The sequence below is a fragment of the Manacus candei genome, unplaced genomic scaffold (genome assembly GCF_025592945.1).
Source record: "Manacus candei isolate 608988 ecotype Guabito, Panama unplaced genomic scaffold, ASM2559294v1 h1tg000005l, whole genome shotgun sequence".
NCBI lineage: Eukaryota > Metazoa > Chordata > Aves > Passeriformes > Pipridae > Manacus > Manacus candei.
The window spans coordinates 2,459,861-2,478,687 of NW_026138053.1; the positions used below are offsets into that span (position 1 = coordinate 2,459,861).

An 18,827-nucleotide genomic window follows, 5' to 3' on the forward strand; every position below is an offset into this window, starting at 1 on the left:
CAGCCTCTCTACACCAGTAGATTCAATCACTGCTACAAAGGACAGAGGTGAAAAAACCTTCTGAAGTTGGTCTGCAGCAGAGGGAAAGGAAATGCCCTCAGTTATTTGCTGCAGCAGTTTCTGATCCTGTCTCATCTTCCCCTAAAAATCTTCAGCTGTTTGTTCCTTCAGCTGTTTGCCTTCCTCCTCCACTCTTCTCTGTGTTCTCTCAATCTGATAAGCTACATGCCCACTGAGGAGGCAGACAGGATAACTACTGATTAGCCCATTTTTTCCCCCTAGTAATTAGGAATTGTGCCCTCAAAGAAAGCTATGTTACTGGAAACCAGTACTGTAAAGACAACTGGACCCTTAAAGAAGCTGTGCAAGGGGTGGGCAGGCAATGAGGTGGGATGTTTCAGATGGACTCCAGATAGGTCTTGGTTGTCTCAGGTTTTCCTCTGGCCTAGAGGAGGACATAGGGCTTTTCACAGGATACAGAGAAAAGCAATTAAAAATTCTTGTACCTGCCAGGATCCCATTGACAGGGCCAGTCACTCCAGACAGGCTTTTGGAAAAAAAGGAAGAAGTATATTGGCATTTCAGTAATTGGGAGATATTCCCAATACACTTGAATAGCACAGCGGGGCCTTCAGTTCAGGACCAGAACCAGCTCACAGTAATTCACATCCCCCTGGCTGTAGACTCCCACTTCACCTCATCCAGCCCGAGGAGAGCAGTGATCTCCCTTTCTCTCAAGACAGACTTTCCTCTTGCTGGGGGCTGCTGGCACATCTCCTTGTTATAAAAGCTATGGGGGCATGAGCTGGAAGGAGGAGCTGAAGGACAATGTCAGCAGACACCCCGGTGGGACTCAGACCCTGCAGAAGGACGGGTTACCTGCTCCCTGAACTGCTGGACAGCCTTTGCCATTTTCTTCAGACCCTCATCCCGGGTTTTCCAAGCTTCTTCCATTTCCTTCTGGATCATCTTTTTGCCCAGCCATTTCCAGACCACCACAGCTGCCACTGACCCGCCAAGCAGCATGAGGGCAGCAGAAGTATCCACCTTCCTCTCTGGCAGGAGCTGCCTCAGCTGCTGCTGGATCATGATGTGGCCTTCAGGTCTGCAGGGATGGAGTGAGAAAGAAAAGCAAGGCAGGAGCAGAAGACCTTTCCTGCCTCCCCAGACCCATCCCTCCTCTCAGCACCACTGTCTTGGGTCAGCAAATAGTTCAACTAGTTCAGTCTGAAGCTGACCCCTGCAAAGCTGCCGTCTGTGGAGTGTGCAAGGGAGAATGATTAACCAGGAAATGGAAAAGGTGATGTTTGGTCAGTGAATCTTGGGGTGGTGGGTTTATAGGGGCTTTCTGGGCTGTGGGAAGCTCTCCACTGGGAATGGCTAAGGGATCAACTGAACAAAAGAAGCAAGGAAATAGCCGTTCTCCTGTTTCCTGTGTAGCCTGAGAGGACAATGGGAAAAGGGGAAAAAACAGCTTGAAATTGCAAGACTTCCTTGCACAGGGATGGGGAATGTATGCCAAGGGGATGCATAGCTGTGGGGTACCCTCAGCTCACCAAATCCCTTATGCTGCTCCCACGGTGGCCAGAGGCTGTTGCAGGAGGTCCGTGCTCGGCACTGCCGTGATGTCTGCATGCACCAGGAGAGGCCGTTCCACTCCATGACGCTGGTATTGCTTTAGGAGTGGAAAATTCCACAGGCTTGCAGGCCAGAAGCAGAGTATTTCCACCAGACATTGGAATAGCTGGTGTCTGACATCTTTCCAGCAGAGATGACTCTCACTACAAACACTAGGAGCCTCACACTTAGCTGAAGGCAACAACCCAGCCAACATCAGCCATGGTCTGTCTGCAGTCTGCTCTGTTGGTTTTGGATGGTGGGTGCTCCCTATGGGTTCCCCCTTCGAAAAAGTATTTGGGCAGCTATGGATTGTGCATTACAAAACTTTGCAAGATTCTAGAGGAGTGTGGAACTGGATATGGAAAGGAAGCCGAAGAGCCCTCTCCCTTCAGGGCTAGGTAGTCTCTAGCCCTCTAGTGCTCTAGCACTCTAGCACTCTAGTGCTCAATTTTTCATTGTCATGTTCGTTCTTAGCAGTTATAAGAGTTCACTGTTGTTTTCTGTCACAATTTGTGTCAGTAGGGAATGTTCTGAGCTTAGTTCTTAACTAGAGAAATTTATGGACTCTGAACAAAATTGTCTTTGGCGTCCTTGCAGAAACAGTCTGGAGCTGACGGGAGTTAGCGGCGTGGTAACAAATTAAGCCGGCCTTTTACTGTGTCCCTTCCAGTGGCACCTTCCTTGGAGGATGCCTCCTCAGCTATGGCACTGCACGGGGACATGCCTGCAGCCCCTCCAGCTCCTGCTCCACAGTGCTGGCTGCAGCAGGTGCCTCTGGAAGGCGCATGTGAATGGGGTCAGCACGCGACAGTACCGAGCCCTCTCCAGCCTCCAGGAACCCACGCAAGCGCTTCCTGAGACAGAGGTGGGCTCTTTGCCTGTGTGACAGCACCAGAACCTCTATGATGGGCTGAGCAGATGTGGGAGGGTTTTTTCCCTGTGCTGGGAAGTGTCAGGGCATTGGCCTCCCACATCCACTTGCGCATTGGTACCTGTGCTCTGATCCTGCCCTTTAGACACTTAGCAAATGTTTAACAGACACGGGGACAGCTGTGTCCAGATTGACTTGGCATTTCAAAGGGCAGATTTTCAGCAGGCAGAGCTGCATTTCCAGATGGCCGGATGCTGCTGAGGAAACCCCTTTTCCTGTCAATGTGTGAGCATCTCCGCATCCTTTGTGAACCAGAGGTAGGGCTCCTCCTGCCACCACAAGGCCACACATCCAAGGGAACCTAAAGCAAGGAAGCAAAGGGATATCCAAAGTTAAATCTCAAGTCCATAGCAGAGGAGACAGACCTACCTGGTTCTCAGGTCAACACTCACTTGTCCACAGTGTTTTTGTCATTTGAATTGATCCAGGTCCAAGGTGAAACCCATCAGTGGTGTTTAGATGAAAGCCATGCATGCCCCTTTTCACAAGAAGAGTCAACTCATAGCAGCTGGGTCTGGGATTTCATTGTAGCACCCACGACATCTCCTTCACTGTGGACTATCCCAGAAAAAGGCAGTCAGACAAAGTCAGACAGACTATTCCTGTGCCCAGGAAAGGCTGCACCATCTTTGCTTGCAAGAGCAAAAACTACATCAACTTACTGTCATCACGCTCCATTAACACTTTCAGGTCTTAAGCAGAATGGGTTTTGACAGAAATTGTTTATAACTAAGCTGTCTTCCCTCTAAATTGGTAATAAATATTTTTAAGTCAACTTTGACTCCATTTTGATTAAAATGATGAAGAATAAATCCTTACAGCTGCATCTTGTGTTCATGTATTTGTAACCAAACACTCTGGTGCTCTTTTTCGAAATGATTTACAAAATGAGGCATGTTAACTATGCTGCTCTGAAAGAATATTAAAGACATTTCACAAAATACTGAAATCATAGTGATTTGGGCTGGTCCCCTCTGGAGAACTTGTTGCAGTTGGCTCAGAGGGCTGAATAAATGTTTTCTGGGGACTCTCCAGTTTCTGACTCATTTCAGCCTGGAATATCTATTTGGAGCATAAAACTCTCCTCAATTTCAGTCCAACTCCACCAGCACTCACAGAACATAACAGCTGGTAAGAAACTTGCCCCTACCAAATCTGCACCTCTCCAACAATCAAGAACATCAGTTGAGAGGTGAGGGTTTGTCTCTGTCAATGCTTTTCCATGTTGCTCAGCCAGGACCCTGTTGGCTTTCCCTGAATAAACTGCAATAGGATGGGAAGAGAGACCTCCCATACCAAGCATGACACCTCTGACAGCAGGGGCTGCTCTCTCTCCTAATCATCCCTACATCTTTCCCACTTTTGTGAGTATTGCACTATTTTCCTTGAGCCTTTCCATAGCCAGGTGGGTTGTACGGATCCTACTTACAACTTCTCCAGCAAGGTAGAGACATGATCAGCAAAGATGCTGTAGAGAGCTGTTAGTTCTTCACCAGAAGTCCAGGAGCATTCCTACTTCTTCCATCATGTCTGGTGTCTTGCTCACGTCTGTCCCCACTGAGTGACAGCAGAGCCTTCAGCAAGCAGGGCAGCAGGGAAGCTGGATGATTTGAGTGAAAAGAACAGTGGCAGGAAAAAACAAACAAACAAACAAAGGAACAAAACGAAACTGACTGTGCTTGGCGAGATTAGGATTTGTGCAGCAAACGGCTGTTTCAGACTGAAGGATGTACCAATCCTAATTTTGGGGGGTTTTTGTGTGTTTCAAGGGTGAGCTTTCCTATGTTCAGGTGTTTCACTTCACCTCCTTTTTAAACATTTGCTTTTAGCTACTTCAACTACCACCTCAAAACTTGTTTGAAGTGAATGTCTGGGATCCTGGAAATGTTTGTGTCCCTCATGTCCTCTGTCACTGCCTGCTACATCACAGAGCTCTGTGTGCTTCAGATACTGCAAGGGGACAACTGACCTGTTCTAACAACTCATGTCCTCCTGGTATCAGTTTTCTAGAGAGTCTTATTTGCTCCTGATGCTGTGACTATATAACATTGTGACACGCTAAATAAAGAAAAAATCCTGCAAAGTAAAGTAAAACCAAATAAAAAAGCTGGATTGCCTGACAATTCATTCTCTCAACCTTGCTTGGTTATTTGTCTAGTCATAGAATGAAATATGGGTTGAGGAGGGCAGATCTATATTTTTATCAAAATCAAGAGGGAGGAGGAAAAATAATCAAAGCAAAGACCACAGCCAGACTGTTGTGCTGGAGATGAAAGAAACTAGTAAAAACAAAGCTCTTTTGGCCCAAGCAGCATTCGTACATAATTCTCTGAGACAGACCAAAGCATGGACTTTGGTCAGTGCCAGGCAGCTGAACAAGCACTCTGCAAACACACAGCGCAGGTCTGCGAGGGCTGCACAGCCTGAGCCAACAGCTCATGGTGAGGAGCTGCAGAAGGCTTGAAAACACAATAACACTTTGCTGGTGGGTGTGGGAAGGGGCTGACATTCCTTCTCCAGTGCGGAGGAAGTCTGGAGGAAGAACTGTCCTGAAAACCTGAAGTTTTGCCCTACTACAGGCCTCTCTCTCCTTGTGTTTCAACACCTGAGCTCACCAGATTGCTCTCAGCATCACCCTCCCTACTTTCCCCCCACATTTATGACAACTGATATCATGGACCACCTGACTTGAGAAGGGCTCTGAGTTTTACTCAGGAATGTGCTTTACTCTCTGTCCAGCTGAGGCACTTATCTGCCCTTTAAATTCCTGACCAGACCCCTAAATCAGGTCCAAACTTGTATCTTGTTTCCCTCGCACCTTGTCCATCTTCTTCTGGACATGTCTTCTCCACCTCATCCACTTCAGTGCCAGGAGAGCTGTAGCTGAGCTGAGACCAGGGGGTGAGAGCATCCAGGCACTCTGCTTCAGTCATCTGCTGGATCACTATGAGAACTTCCCTTTGGGTGTTGTGTCCTCGGAGCTAGTGCTCTGGGTTCCTGAGATCTAGTGACTGGCTGGAGGCAGGAGAAAGGAGAGTGGGAGGAACAGCAAATCCCTTCTAGAGCCATCCACAAGGAGCGGCTGGAATGCAGAGTGCAAGGATGCATGGGGAAATTCCTTTTAGAAATAGGATTCTCTCAGCCTTGCACAGGTACAGAGGGATAGACAAGCAAAGGACATTATCCTTTCCTTGAAAAACAAGGTCTGTGCATGCTCAGATCTATCCAGGAATACTACCCAGGCAGGTTACCTGTTTAATGGTGAGCTCCCATCCTCCCTATGGGAGGACAGCTAAAAACCTTTGCTCCTGGCCTGAGATAGGTCATCCAGTAGGATCTCAGTGGGTGGTGCCCCCAGCAGCAGTCCTGCAGAATCAGGGCATCTCCTTGGAGCAGGGCTGTGCCATGGATCTTCTCCTGGCTGTGTGGGGATCAGAGGATGGTGAGTCAGGCTGTGTGACTGTGTCACACTCACTGTGTGACTCAGACCTCCCAGTGGCCATGGGAGGTGGCTGGATGACTGCAGCATCCCTGCACTACCCCAGGGAGGCAGGTGAATAACAAGGGCACTGTCACCCTTGGTTCTCTCCTGTTGGGAAACTACTGCCTCCAGCCCTGGTGCCTGGAGAAATATGGAGGCTTGGAGAAGGAATCATTGCTAATGATCATTGCTAATGATCGTGCCGTGCTTCAACACACACCTTGTTTCAACACACGCTTGCTTATTCCAAGCATCTGCTTCATCACTCCCACCTTTCCCTCCAGTGTCTTCATTCACCTTGACAGCAAAGGATGGGTCAAGAAACAGCACACAGTTGTCACAGTGTTCTTGGAAACACCAAACAGTGTGAATGGCCTAAGCGTAGACACAGAAATGCTTTCTCAGTTTTCCCTGAAGTGTTTATAGGCAATAAAACCACATCTTTTCCCATTGTTTAACTGGAAGAAATGATGAGGAACAGGAGTGAAGACAGACCAGTTACCATTTCTCACAGAATATTAAGCTTTCCACTACTCCCTGAACAATTAAACTGCTGGATGATGTGGAGATCAAGGGAGCAAATGAGTTCAGGAAGGGGACCAACAAGTTTGTGGAGGAGAGCTCTCCTGGCAGCTATTTAAACCCATGGGCTGACAGCAAGTCTTTGCCAAAAAGTCTCTTAGCCAACCAATGGCACAGCCAGAGAGGGAATTCTGCACTTACCAGGTTATACTCTCCCACAATCGTCTTCTCCTTTCCACTGCTGGAAGTCAAATATTGCAATAAACAGCTGTTTGGTCTCACACCATACAACAGATATTTTTTTCGCTATTGTCATGGGGTTCCTTTGTTACAGCATTAACTCTCATTGCTTTCTTTTGCTTTTTTGACTCAGTTTAACAATGAAGGACAACTTAGACAGGGGTGAGATTTTTGCTATTTTTAAACAGCATTTTGTGCCAGTTTATTGAAATGTTAGTTCAGAGCCTTGCTATCTACTTTTGTATCGGGTAGAAGGTGGCTGGAGTGAAGGGCAGGCAATGAGAAGTCATCACAGTGAAGGCTGGTTCCCAGAAATCACACATTTCTCTTTGTGTTGTGGGCAAGCATCTCCACCTCCTTCATGAAGCGAAGGCACAGCTCCTCCTGCCATGGCAGAGCCACGCACTGGACAGCCACTGGCAACCCCACAGCTCCTTCCACAGCCTGCAAAAGTTAAGGACAGTGCTGAGTCAGAGCACCAGAGTGCCCGGGGAGGCACGAGACATTATGGGAAGAGAAGGCAGAGGAAGACAAGCAAGGGAACAGCTGTCAGGCTGACACACACCAGCCTTGCTGCAGCGCCACACACAGGGTAGTAACACAGAGAATGCCAGCTGCATGGCTAAACCAGCTCCCACTCTCATCAGGAGATGTAGCCAAGCCTTGGGACAATATCCCAGAGGTGTCACTGTGTCAGTCATAACCTTCTTCTATGATTTAAGCCTTTTTCCCCCTGACCTCTTTCAGCCTCTTATCCCAAGGGTCTCTGTAGTGCCCTTGGTAATGCTTCAGTTCCTCTTCGTCGGCTCTCGTGACCGTGCTGACCGGCACCACCCCAGCAGGGAAGTTCAGCACGTTGTATAAATTGGTGTAGGAGGTTGCAGCTGGAAAAGATCACACAGAGCATGCAAAATGGCAAAATTCAGTGTGCAGGGCTAGCAGTGGCTTTCAGATGATAATTTGGGCTGCAGGAATTGTAATCTGGAGTGGCTGGACCTGAAGAGACCCTGAAAACATGCTGCCTCAAAGAGACGTTTTTGATGGAGAGGTTTGAGGGCCACATGGTTGCTGAGACCAGAGAGAGACCCACACCTTCACCTGTCAGTCATGTGGAGATCAGATCTGCTCTGGGAGGGACAGACATGAGTATTTGATCTGATTCACAGTCTGCATCTATACCTCCTACTCCCCGGGAAAAGTCTCAGCTATCTTTTCAAGATATTCCTGATGTCCAGTTATGTTAACATCATCTTGGGGATTTTGGATCCCAAAAGGTCATTGCTAGGGAGATGGAGGACCCTGACTGTTTGCTGGCAGCTACAGAAAAATGCCTTTTTCTGCCAGTCACATGCAATGGGCCTTTCTGCTTTTTGCAAAGTCTTGGGAAATGTGAGACAGCTGCATTCAGAAGAGCCTGGCCCTGTACCAAAGTCTACCACCCCTCTGACAGCCACTCCTCACTGCCACTCTCTGCTGCAAGAGTAGCTCTTGGGCTTTCTACAGGACAGACAATGAAGGGAAACTCACTGATGTACAACTGGGGACAGATGTGCCACTAATGGCTGCCCCATAATAATCCAACACCAGCAGCTCAGATGAGGTGGGGGAATGAGAAGACCCACTGAGGTGATCTCTCCCTTGCTTTCTTCCACAGAGGGAAACTGAGCAATGTACATGGTTTGGGGAATGTCCAAGAGACCAAAATATCTTGCTCCAGCTCTGCCCACAAACGCGGCTAGGGATGCACCCAGAGACACCTCAGTGGAGATTTACCAAAGAGCTTCCCAGCATAGCCGTGGTTAAAGGCTGGCCCCAGGGCAGGACAAAGGATCACATCCAGCCTCAGCTTCCTCCATTTGGCAATGAATTCCGTGCGGTAAACCTGGGAGGAAAGATAGAGGAGATGACAAAAGTGTCTGTTGGACAGCAGTGGCAGGTCAGTGCTGACACATAGGAAAAGGAGGGGAAAAAACCTTCCTGGATACAACTAAAAAAATAAGATAAAATCTGAGCTGTGCTTTGAAAGGGCCCTTGTTCTTCCTCCTTTAGGTTTCCTGTCAGAATACCATGTGCTGCCCAGACCTAGACATTAATGCTAGGTGTGCATTTCTCACTTGATTTCGTCAAGCATTAACCCAATCCCTCCCATGAACAGTTTTGGTTTTGAATTGTATTGAATGGAGATCAACAGCAGTTTGAAGAATTAGGTCTGGCTGACTAAAAATCACATTTCCTAAAAGATTTGGTTATTTCAATAGAAAGTTCTAAAAGACATGAATCCAAAATATTTTCGCAAATACTTCTTTCATTCTGCCTGGGTATACAGGCGAGGAAAAGAGGCAGCAAGAGACAGCAAGGCAAGCCTCAGGACATCCCCCCACAATGCAGGAGGCACAGCTTCAGGATTGTCCTGCAGATCCAAGAGAGACCTAGGTTTGTAGTTTGGTTTACTACAGCTTTGGTGAACATCAGGCAACGAATTAATCCGTCCTCAAAGACCTGTTCCACTTTGTCTTAGCAAAGAGACACGGATGGACCACAGCACAGTTGTTTCTGCAGCCATAGTCTGGTTACATACAGACATGTGTCCCATGGTCCCATCCCTGTTGTGCACAACTGTCTCACTCCAAGTTTTCTGTACAAGAGCCTTCCACATCTCTCACAAAAGCCCTGGCCTTGGAGCTATTTTTCAGCCTGACCTCGATTTCCACCTGCAGTCTGAGATTCTTCCTGATGAAAGTTCAACAAATGAGATGGGTTTCCAGGAAATACTGGCAGTGTAGCTACCCTATTTTTTTCTTTTTTCTGAGAAAAAAGCTGGTCACTAGCCAAAAGTTTTGAATCGGCTCTTGTTTGCAGTAGATGAAAACATGTGAATATTGTTTCACTGAACAAAAGCAACGGCAAATATCTTTGAAGCCATCAAACCTTCTAAAGAGTTTTCATTTTTTTTTGGGGGGGGGGAGGTCCTTTGTTTTGTTTGCTTGTTTGGTGGGGTTTTTTGTTGGTTTCTTTGGGTTTTTCATGTGTATTTTTATGTGTATTTTTGTGCTGGTTTTGGTTTTTTTGTGTTTTTTTTTGGGGGGGGGGATGGGAGAGGAATCTGTTTTCACCTTAAAAAAACCCCTAACCCCTTTCCTTCCAAACAATCCCACCAGCCCAGTGACCAGGCAGCTTTGCAGGAGTTTTTCCTCTGCCCTCTAATTTGTCAGAGCAGCCTGCTCATCCATCAAGTGACTGGCACTGATAGAGGCTGGGTGGTGCAGGCTGGGGGCATGTTTCTCCTCAGGGAGGATTGTGAGGGTGTCCCAGGAAACAGATCCTGCCCTGAGGGTGGACACTAAAACAGCTCAGCCTCTTCAGCCTTGCAAAACACCAGCTGAGAGAGGATACAATTGCTCTCTATAAATAGATGTTGGAGTGAGGCAGAGGAAAATACCAGAGAGGAGAGGTGCTATTTGCACTCAAGGACAGAAATAAAATAAGGATAAACTGGAAGGGAATAAAGAGCACGGGAAATATGAAAGTTTCCAACCATCAGAGCAGGGAGGAGAGGAACCAGTCAATAAAATCAAACGCAAGCATAAAACTCAAACGGTTTAAAAGAGGAACCCGATCAGTTTGTGGGCAGCACTGGACACAGCTGCCCAGGAGAAAGCTTCCTGTCCTAGGTTCCACAGAGTTCACAAACACAGTTTTTGACTCCTGCTTTGTCTCTGCTTGACCGTTCAAGCATGGCCTTAGCTCTTGACAATATCACCTAATGTCTGAAATAAGGAATTTGCACCGAGAGACATAAAGAAGAAAAAAAAAAATGAAGTCTCATTTTTAATGACTGTTCTTATGCTATTTTTGCTTAGACAATGCAGGGTAAAGGATGATGATTCGTTTCCAACCCCAAATGCATTGCTGAGTGTGAAGCAATTGCTTAGAAACTTTAGAGATCTCTCACAACATTTAGTAAGGAAAAAGGGAAATAAGAGTCACGTTACCGCCACTGCTCCATGCTGATCCCAGAGGTTTTTGGCAGATCTGGAAAAGTGACAGAATTAATCAGCTTTGTGACTGTGGTAACAGAAAAGAATTAGGAAAATGCACAGACAGCCCATTTTTGTGAAAACTGCATGACCATTCTGGGAAAAAGCTATGGCATCATCCAGCTGATTCAGCTGGGTTCACATGTGCTTACAGGTGCATCGAAAGAGCTTATGTTAGAGTATGCCAGAACACCTAGACAGAAATCATGGCAGTCTCCTAAATTCACTTGCTCCCAGTTTGGTGTGTCTCTCCTTCTTTTGAAGGTGCAGGTACCTCACACCCCACCGCACGTGCATGCAGGGACCTCTGCATTAACTTGGCACGTGATGCTCTGGGCACCAGAATCCACCTGATGGTGGATTCCCATATCTCCCTGTGCTGATTTCTGTCACTGAAAAGATCCTTAAGCTCTTAAAATAACCTCTGGCTGAGCAGCCCTGGATAACACAGTGCTGAGACCAGGTGGTGCAGAGGAAGCCTATATTCATCTGGCTCAGCCTGTGCCACACAGCCCTGGCATCTACCTGCACGTATGGGTGGAGACATCCAAGCACATCAACTTTCTCTAGACCTACTTCAGTGTGTCTTACCCCACTCCACAGAGAGCACTGAGATCTCGAGCAATTCGTGGGTACTTTTGGAGAGAAGAGAAAAACTTGGGGTTAGTCAACAACAACACAGCTGAAATAGCTGGTTACCATGTGACTGCATTTGGGAAACACTTCCCGTCCTAGCAGAATTGGCTCTGAAGAACTGGTAAGGTTTCCAGTGAAGTGGTTTTACTCCCCTACCTCCCTGCACATGGAAACCTTCCCACCTTGCTGATTTCTTATAACACAAATGAGACACACACTTACTATGGGTTTCAAAAGGAAAGCCAAGATCCTTTTCACCAGAGCAGGAAGCCTGTAAGTATTGAACTGGGATTTCAGGTTGGGATCCACGATGTCTCCTTTGCTGGAAGGGCAGAGAGTAAAAAAGGACAATTCACTGTGCCAGAGCTACAGCAATAGCAGTGCTGCTTCCAAGGCAGAGTTTGTCTTGGAAGGGACTCGCTAAAAGACAAATCTGCCTGTTTCTAAGGAAAACACTGAACAATAGATGCTCACAGCAAATGTTACAGATAAATCAGTACTTCACTGCCTATGTCATCAGTGCTTTAAAAGTTCTGGAGAGCTTTGCAGTGGGGCCTGCTTCACCCTGAAGTGAGCAAGTGGCTGGCTGGGTATCTACCATGTTATCCATGCATGTGAACTGGCTGCTGCCCACGCTAAATTCATCCTTCCAGAGACTGCTCCTCTGCTGCTCCTGTATCAGTTTGCACCCACAAGAATATAAACACTCTGGATGCAGCCACTGGCTATAGTATACAGTGCCAAGTCTCACAGCCCACACCAAAATAGGGATTTTACTCACAAGCAGTCCACCAGGTGAGCAGCACCATCCGAGAAAATCCCTCTGGTGAACAGCTCATCTACCATGTAGTCAATCTTGGGCGGTGCAAAGGGAACAAGCTGCAAGGAAACCATCCCTGTCCAAGAGGCAGCAAAGATGAATGATTCACAGAGCCCTCTGTGAACCTTGCTGCCTCACCAGTGAGATGCCTGGGAAGCGAAGTAGTGGGAAGCTTAGACCCTCCTCGCTGCTGTAGGACAGCAAGACCCCATTTTCAAAGGGAGCTGGGTTAGCAGTATCTGCCTGCTGTCCTTTCCAAGGCAAAAACCACTTACTGTGACCTGGCACAGGCTCCACTCCTCCACATGTTAGAGAAGAATTATTAGAGGCTTCAAAACACCAATTTTTTAAAATTAATTTGCATCATTGGAACAGCTCCCATATAGAAATCCCCACTGGTAGAACTGCAGAATAATTTAGGCTGAAAGAAGTCCCTGGGGGGTTAACTGCTCCACCTCGCTTCCCACTTACCCACCAAGAAATCTGTAAGCTGTGTTTAGTAGATGAGGGATCATGGAAATTGCTGTGCTTGATATTTATGGGAACAGCAAACATGACGGAAAAAAAACAGTGCTTGGGGTGACTTGGAGATATCTTAAAATAATTATCATGTCTGCTAGGCCAGAAATATAAACAAGATCACTTCAGTCTGGGAAATAAACCATTGCATTTGCCTTCCTCTATTATGAGCAGGAAAAGTGGAGATGGAAAGTGATTTGTCCAGACTTTGTAAGGAGCAGGGTAACAGCTCCAAGCAACCACAGGCATGGAAACCCACCGTGTGCCCTGCATCCTGGAGGAGCTTTCTTGTCTGCTGGATGGCCCGTTTCATGCTGGGTGAGGGCTGGAAGTAACCATCTCCTTCATAATACCCAATGCGAAGAGGATTTGAACTGGTGTAAACCTGTGAGAGGAGGAGCCACGACTTACACACACCACACGTGCGGGACTGGATCATTCCCAGGGCTCAGGGAGGCACCAGCTGAACTCCCCTGGGCTGGGGGAATGATGGGAACAATAGGGCTGGGCAAAAGCAGTGTTGTCCAGAACACAGGTCTGCACCAGTGGTCCTTGGCATGGTCTTTCTGACGCTGACTCCTGCCTGCCAACCCTGCCCTGTGGCTCCTTCTTTCGGTCACTCATGCTGGGTGTCCTCTATCCATATGGACATGTATTTCCCTGGATCCTTTGCTATCTTGGGACATGAAACCAGATAGGATTCTCCTGAGGTCTCACTTTGTTGCTGGGAACATAGAGACATGGGATTACCTCCTCATCGAAGGGGATGGGGGGCACGGTGGGGTCCAGCCGGAACATCTCCTCGCAGAGCAGCGCCCTCATGCACAGGGCCAGGCTGTCCACGTCCCTTGCCATTGGCCCCAGCATCGGTGTCACTGCAAGGACAAAGGTCCTGTCACTGCAGGCAGGTGGGCTGGTGCTGTCCCATGTTACCAGTAGGGGTCCAGCAGGGAAGAGTTTCAGTCAGGCCAGGGAAGAGGAATGAGGAATGAATGTAGCGTACAAGGAGGTCCAGCAGGGATAACCTGTCAGTCTCAGAGCAGAGGTAGCCTACTAAGGCTGACCTTCTGGGCCAGGCTTCTGCAGGCACAAGGAGGAAGGGCTGCAGCCTTCTTGCCAACAGCAATGCTGCCCAGCAGCAGCTGAAGCTGGCAGAGTCTCCTGGCACATCTCCAGTGAAATATCCCAGGCCTTTGGGATGTGCATCTCACACCTCTCCTGCTACATGTTGCATTGCCTGGACAGGTGTTGATTCCTTTCTGCTCAGATTCAGCAAACATCTGCCATCATCCAGGAGAGAGTAAGTGGTGTAAAAAGGTAGTAACACATGGCAGGTCTAATAGGTCACTGGTTTGACTGGCCGTGAGACACATCGTTGAGCAAGCACCCTTGCTGGCCTTTCAGTTGTAGGAGATGTAAGAAGCAAAGGTTTGACAGTAGTGACGTGCCATCAGGATGGACTTACCTGATTGCATTCCTACGAGAGGAGAAACGACACCCTGTTTGCTGGGAACATAATGGGAGAAGCAGATTAGCAGCACCTCTGGCTGTAAGGCAGGTCACCACACTAAGCTGCAAACTTCCCATTTGCCCTCAGTCAACGTCTAGTAGGGCAAAAGGTCCTGCACTTCCTAGGCTAGAAAAACTTCCATGGTCTGTAAGCTGCTAGGGGCTAATCATCTCCTTTCCCTGGTGCATCTAATTCCTCATCTATGGACAAATCACCTCTGCTAAACAGAAAACTCTTACAAGCAAAGCAAGGGCTGGAAAATATCTGAAAAGGAGGTGACCCTGTAGCATTTGCTTTCAGCTTCTTGGTCAGGGCTATTAAAAACTGAATAAGTCTTTGTTGTGCTAACAGGTAGAAGTTATCTTGTATCATTAATAGAACCTTTAGCTCAAGCTGGCACGAGGGCAGGTTAGGTGCTAACTTTAGCCTGGAGGAAACCATGGACACTACTGCAAAGTTTGATGCACTTTGGGGGACGCCTTGCAGTCTCCACACTGGGTGGAAGAAGAGGACAGAAGTTGGGATGTACCTGATCCTGTTGCCTGTGGGTTTGAGCCCACAGAGCCCACAGAAGCTGGAGGGCAGGCGGATGCTGCCAGCTACATCTGAGCCGATGCCCAGGATGGAGCCTCCCCCTGCGATCAGAGCTCCCTCCCCTCCCGAGGAGCCCCCGGGGCTCTTCTGGTGGTTTAGAGGGTTCAGTGTCTGGCCAAAGATGAGGTTGCTGCAGTCGTAGCTGGGGAAAAGAAGATCAGCAGGTGAGTGAGGTACTTCTGCCTCTGCAAACCATAAATACAGGGCACAGAGCATCTGTACAGGGATGAGAGAGGAATTAATCCCAGCAGGTAGAATCAGCATGAAGTAGATTTGTTGGCACAGCTGAATTTAAGGAGAAAGAGGCATCGAATATGAGAGAAATCATTTCAGATTGAAATAAGGAGGCAATTAACTCAACGTGCATGATTAGCTTGGACAAGGGGGGGAGCTTGCCCACACTCTCTGTGATAGCAAGAGTCACGTATCATAGTGTTTTCATGAAGGCAAACATGCAATTACTTTATCATTGTCTGTGGGATGTTGGTTTTCACAAAGGGGATTGCCCCCTGGTGCTTTAGAACCTGGACGATGACACTGTCTTCTTCCTTCACTTGGCCCAGAAACTTCACCATCCCTCCAGAGGAGATGTGGCCCTTGGGGATGGGAAACAAAGCTCTTTACGTACAGGAGAAATCCTGTTTGCCACAGGAGGCATCATGATTTATGTCTGTTATTGTTACAGTTCCAAAGTTCCCACCTAAGTTTTCTCAGAGGCAGAACAGGACCTGACTATCCCAGGGAAAACCCGATCAGAGCGGGTTAGAAATTTCTGAAGAAAACAAGATTTCATCAGAAGAAAGGCAGGTTTGCTGGTCCCACAATATTTGATCCAGATTCTTGTCTGAGAGAACTCTGAGCCAGTCCTGAGGTGAGGATGGGACATCCTGGCCTGTTTCCAGCTCCAAGCCAAGAGGCAGGGGAATCAGTGGTGTACCTTGCAGTTAATGTGGTCCTTGATGCTGATGGGAATGCCATAGAGCAGCCCTTTTTCCTTCTGCTTCTTCAGTTTCTGGAGCTGATCCTCACAGCCATGAATGAAGTCTGTCAAACAGTTCACCTCCCGATTCACCTCCAAAGCCTCTCCAGAGCAGAGAGGAGCAGCAAGACAGAAGAATGGGTGGAAGGAGACATTACTTATATTCATATAAGTATATGAATATAAGTATATACTGAAAATGCAATCTCCTCAAACCTTCAGCATATATTTTTCAGATCTTATCTATAAACTTCAGGTGTTTCTTTCTGGGATAATTTTCTGCCCTGGATCTCTGTCCTACTTACTTACCTGTAAGCCATGCTTCAGACATCACAGTACTGACAAATTGTAATCCCCAGCATTGCTGCTTCTCTCAGAAAATGAGCTGGTTTTTAATTTGAAAGTCCCACTGTCCTCCATGCTGAAAGCATCACTCACTTTGTCCATGTAGGAGTAGAGGACACTTTCTGGGGACAGGGACCCCTCCTTCAGCTTCTCCGCCAGCTCCACCATTGTCAGCGAGAGGATATGTGTGGTCTGGGTGCCTGGGTTCTAAAAAGAGTAGGAAATTGAGTGCAGAGGGGAAAAAAAACAAAAGAAAAGGCTGGTGTTGAGGCTGCAAATACCCAGTTCTAACATCTGCCCAGCAATCACCTTGAACGGAAAATTTTAGAAGACATGCCCTGTAGAAATGCAGACCTCCCACAGAGCACTGTGTGTGCTGGAGCAGGGAATTTGCTGACAGGGAAATTTGTTGAGTCTTAGTTCATAAAACCAGGATCAAAACAGAGAGAAAACTGCTCCTTCACTGGAGAGTTGTGTGAACCTGTAAGAGCGGTTTGACCTGTCTCTGTTTACTCTCCTACAGGCCTTCACCCCTCTTCTGACTCTAACTCTAACTTGAATAGCAGTTCAACCAGCTAAAGTTTTACAAAATTTATCATTAACATGGGAAAAAAAAGTGTGTGGGCTGTTTGCAACCTCCCCTCCAAGAGAAGAACAGCAGTAGGTGTTTATTATGGGTCTAAGACAAATCCCAATTCCAAGTACCTGATCTCCTAAAATCCAGGTGCTTCTTTACCTGGGCATGGGCAGGAGGAAACAGCTTTTGGTCACTGATGTGCAGATGTTGGAAGGATGTGAACTCCCCTTGTACTTTGAGGGTGATGGGGCAGTCAGGTCCCCATGGAGGGGGAGAGGTAAGGAGGATGGGAGAGGAAAGGCTTGGCAGTAGGGATGGATGAGGAGAAAGGGCATATGGAGGTCTGGGGTGGTGATCTGATTGAGAAGGTCCCAAGCTCCAATCTGTCTTTCATACTCAGAATTCCCTCAACAGGTCTGTATTAAGAAACACTTCCTTTACACTCTCTGTTATGGGAGGGGTTTTCATGACAGTGGAGGGTGATGACCCCTAAAAAACATTGGATTGGTGATGCTGGAAAACATGCATGTGCCCTAACCACCATTCAGAGAGGGACTGATCAGAGCTCCCCCATTTCTTTGGTTATCCAAAATGTAACTCCTTCCTCCCACACACATTTTCCCTCAAATTTACCTCTTGCTTAAACCTGCGAGCCGCCTTCTCCATCCTTTCCAGGGCCAGATCCCGAGACCTCCTCGCCTCATGCATCTTCTGCTGGACCTGCCTGCGTCCCAGCCATTTCAGGAGCACGACAGCTGCAGCTGAACTGCAGAGCAGAGCTGAGAGGGCACGAGGGTCCCCCCACGATGGATCCAGGACCTGCCACAGTCGCTCTTGGGTCATGATTTCTCTCCCCGTCCTTTCGGTTCAGGTCCAGCTACAGACACCTGAGTCTCCCACCTTCTCCTCAGCAGGGCAGATAAATGCAGACTCTGTGACTGCCCTGCTGTGCAGGATCAGCTCTGAAGCAGAGTTGCCTTAACAAAGTCCAGGAATGGACTTTCTAGACCATGGACTTTGAAAGGGTCTGCCTGCTGGAGCAGTGCTGTGGGTCGGGCTGCAAAGCCATATGCTCAGCTTACTCAGTTTGGGGGGGCTTCCCCAAGGCTGGGGTGTCCCCCAACTCTGTGTCTCCCCAAGCCACTGTTTGCTGCTGTCCCTGGCTGCACACAAAGCTGAGTGCCTGCAAAACCCAGGTCTGGGCTATCCCTACCATACCCACACCTATTAATTAATTAACATTTACACTCATTAACTAGAGGTGCTTGGCCATCATCCCTGTCCCTCAGGCAGCATCACCTGCAGCCCTTTGAGCCTGGGAAAATGTAGCTCTGCTAGTTCTGGGGAGTGAAAATGCCCCTGTGGAGAGGTGGGAGCTCAGGAGAATGAAGAGAATGCAGGTGACTCTGGAAATGCAGCGTGGAAGGAGCCATCTGAAGATGCCTTCAAGGAGTATGACTCCTCTGTATCATTTTCAAGCCAAGCCCCTTTGAAAAGCCTTTTGGCAACCTGGATCAGAAGGTGAGCACTTTTGGGAAATCCCCTCTGGTGGATGCAGAGTCCTATGTGCTCTCCAGTTTCCAAGCCATCCTCCAGCCAGCAGGGTGCAAGGAGCTGGACCACGTAGTCTTACCAACCCCAGGAGCTGCCCCTTGCCATGGGTGCTGCCCCTGCCCAGGACTGTCCCGTGGCTTAGTGTGGAAAGGAGGGGCTGAAAAAATTAAGCTTCTCTCGATCCTCAGGGATCTGCAAGCCCACAGGGAAGGAACAGGGCATGCCTCCAAGAGCTCATTGCCAAGATGCAAGGCAACCCAGCTGCACCTGAGGAGATGCTGGCCCTGCTCCAGGCAGCAGGGTAGCAGAACTTGTAAGGGGACTGCATCCAGGGTAACCATTGCTCTCTGGTGGAGAGGTCTGGTTTGGGGACCGAAGTGAGTGATTGTGCTGCTACCCTGTTACCTGCTTGCCTGTTAGAGACACGCCCGGTGGGATTATTCCTGTGGCAGCAGGGGAGGG

The 18,827-nt window shown here is 48.2% G+C and overlaps 1 protein-coding gene across 3 annotated transcripts; it reads right to left on the bottom strand.

Annotated features, from left to right (window-relative positions):
• Positions 1 to 6,957: 6,957 nt before the first annotated feature.
• LOC127474631 (vitamin D3 hydroxylase-associated protein) lies at positions 6,958 to 18,016 on the bottom strand. 3 transcript variants are annotated; one of them, XM_051795709.1, is made up of 16 exons: positions 17,445 to 18,014; positions 16,328 to 16,441; positions 15,848 to 15,991; positions 15,373 to 15,506; positions 14,846 to 15,052; positions 14,272 to 14,312; positions 13,557 to 13,681; positions 13,066 to 13,191; positions 12,249 to 12,346; positions 11,690 to 11,789; positions 11,423 to 11,466; positions 10,787 to 10,826; positions 9,109 to 9,204; positions 8,568 to 8,676; positions 7,533 to 7,678; positions 6,958 to 7,238 (listed from the first exon to the last, which is right to left on the bottom strand). In XM_051795709.1, the coding sequence occupies exons 1-16, from the start codon at positions 17,652 to 17,654 to the stop codon at positions 7,110 to 7,112; spliced, it is 1,863 nt and encodes a 620-aa protein (XP_051651669.1). In that variant the 5' UTR covers positions 17,655 to 18,014; the 3' UTR covers positions 6,958 to 7,109. The 3 variants fall into 3 exon arrangements, with proteins under 3 accessions (XP_051651669.1, XP_051651688.1, XP_051651679.1); XM_051795728.1 differs by lacking the exon at positions 7,533 to 7,678 and having other exon boundaries at positions 17,445 to 18,016; XM_051795719.1 differs by lacking the exon at positions 9,109 to 9,204 and having other exon boundaries at positions 17,445 to 18,012.
• Between the last annotated feature and the right edge of the window lie 811 nt (positions 18,017 to 18,827).

Coding starts and splice junctions, on each gene's coding strand:
- LOC127474631 (XM_051795709.1), bottom strand. CDS start 17,654: ATGACCCAAGAGCGACTGTGGCAGGTCCTGGATCCATCGTGGGGGGAC. Junction 15,507..15,847: donor AGGACCACATTAACTGCAAG/GTACACCACTGA, acceptor CCCATCCCCAAG/GGCCACATCTCCTCTGGAGG. Junction 7,239..7,532: donor GGGATAAGAGGCTGAAAGAG/GTCAGGGGGAAA, acceptor TAACTTTTGCAG/GCTGTGGAAGGAGCTGTGGG.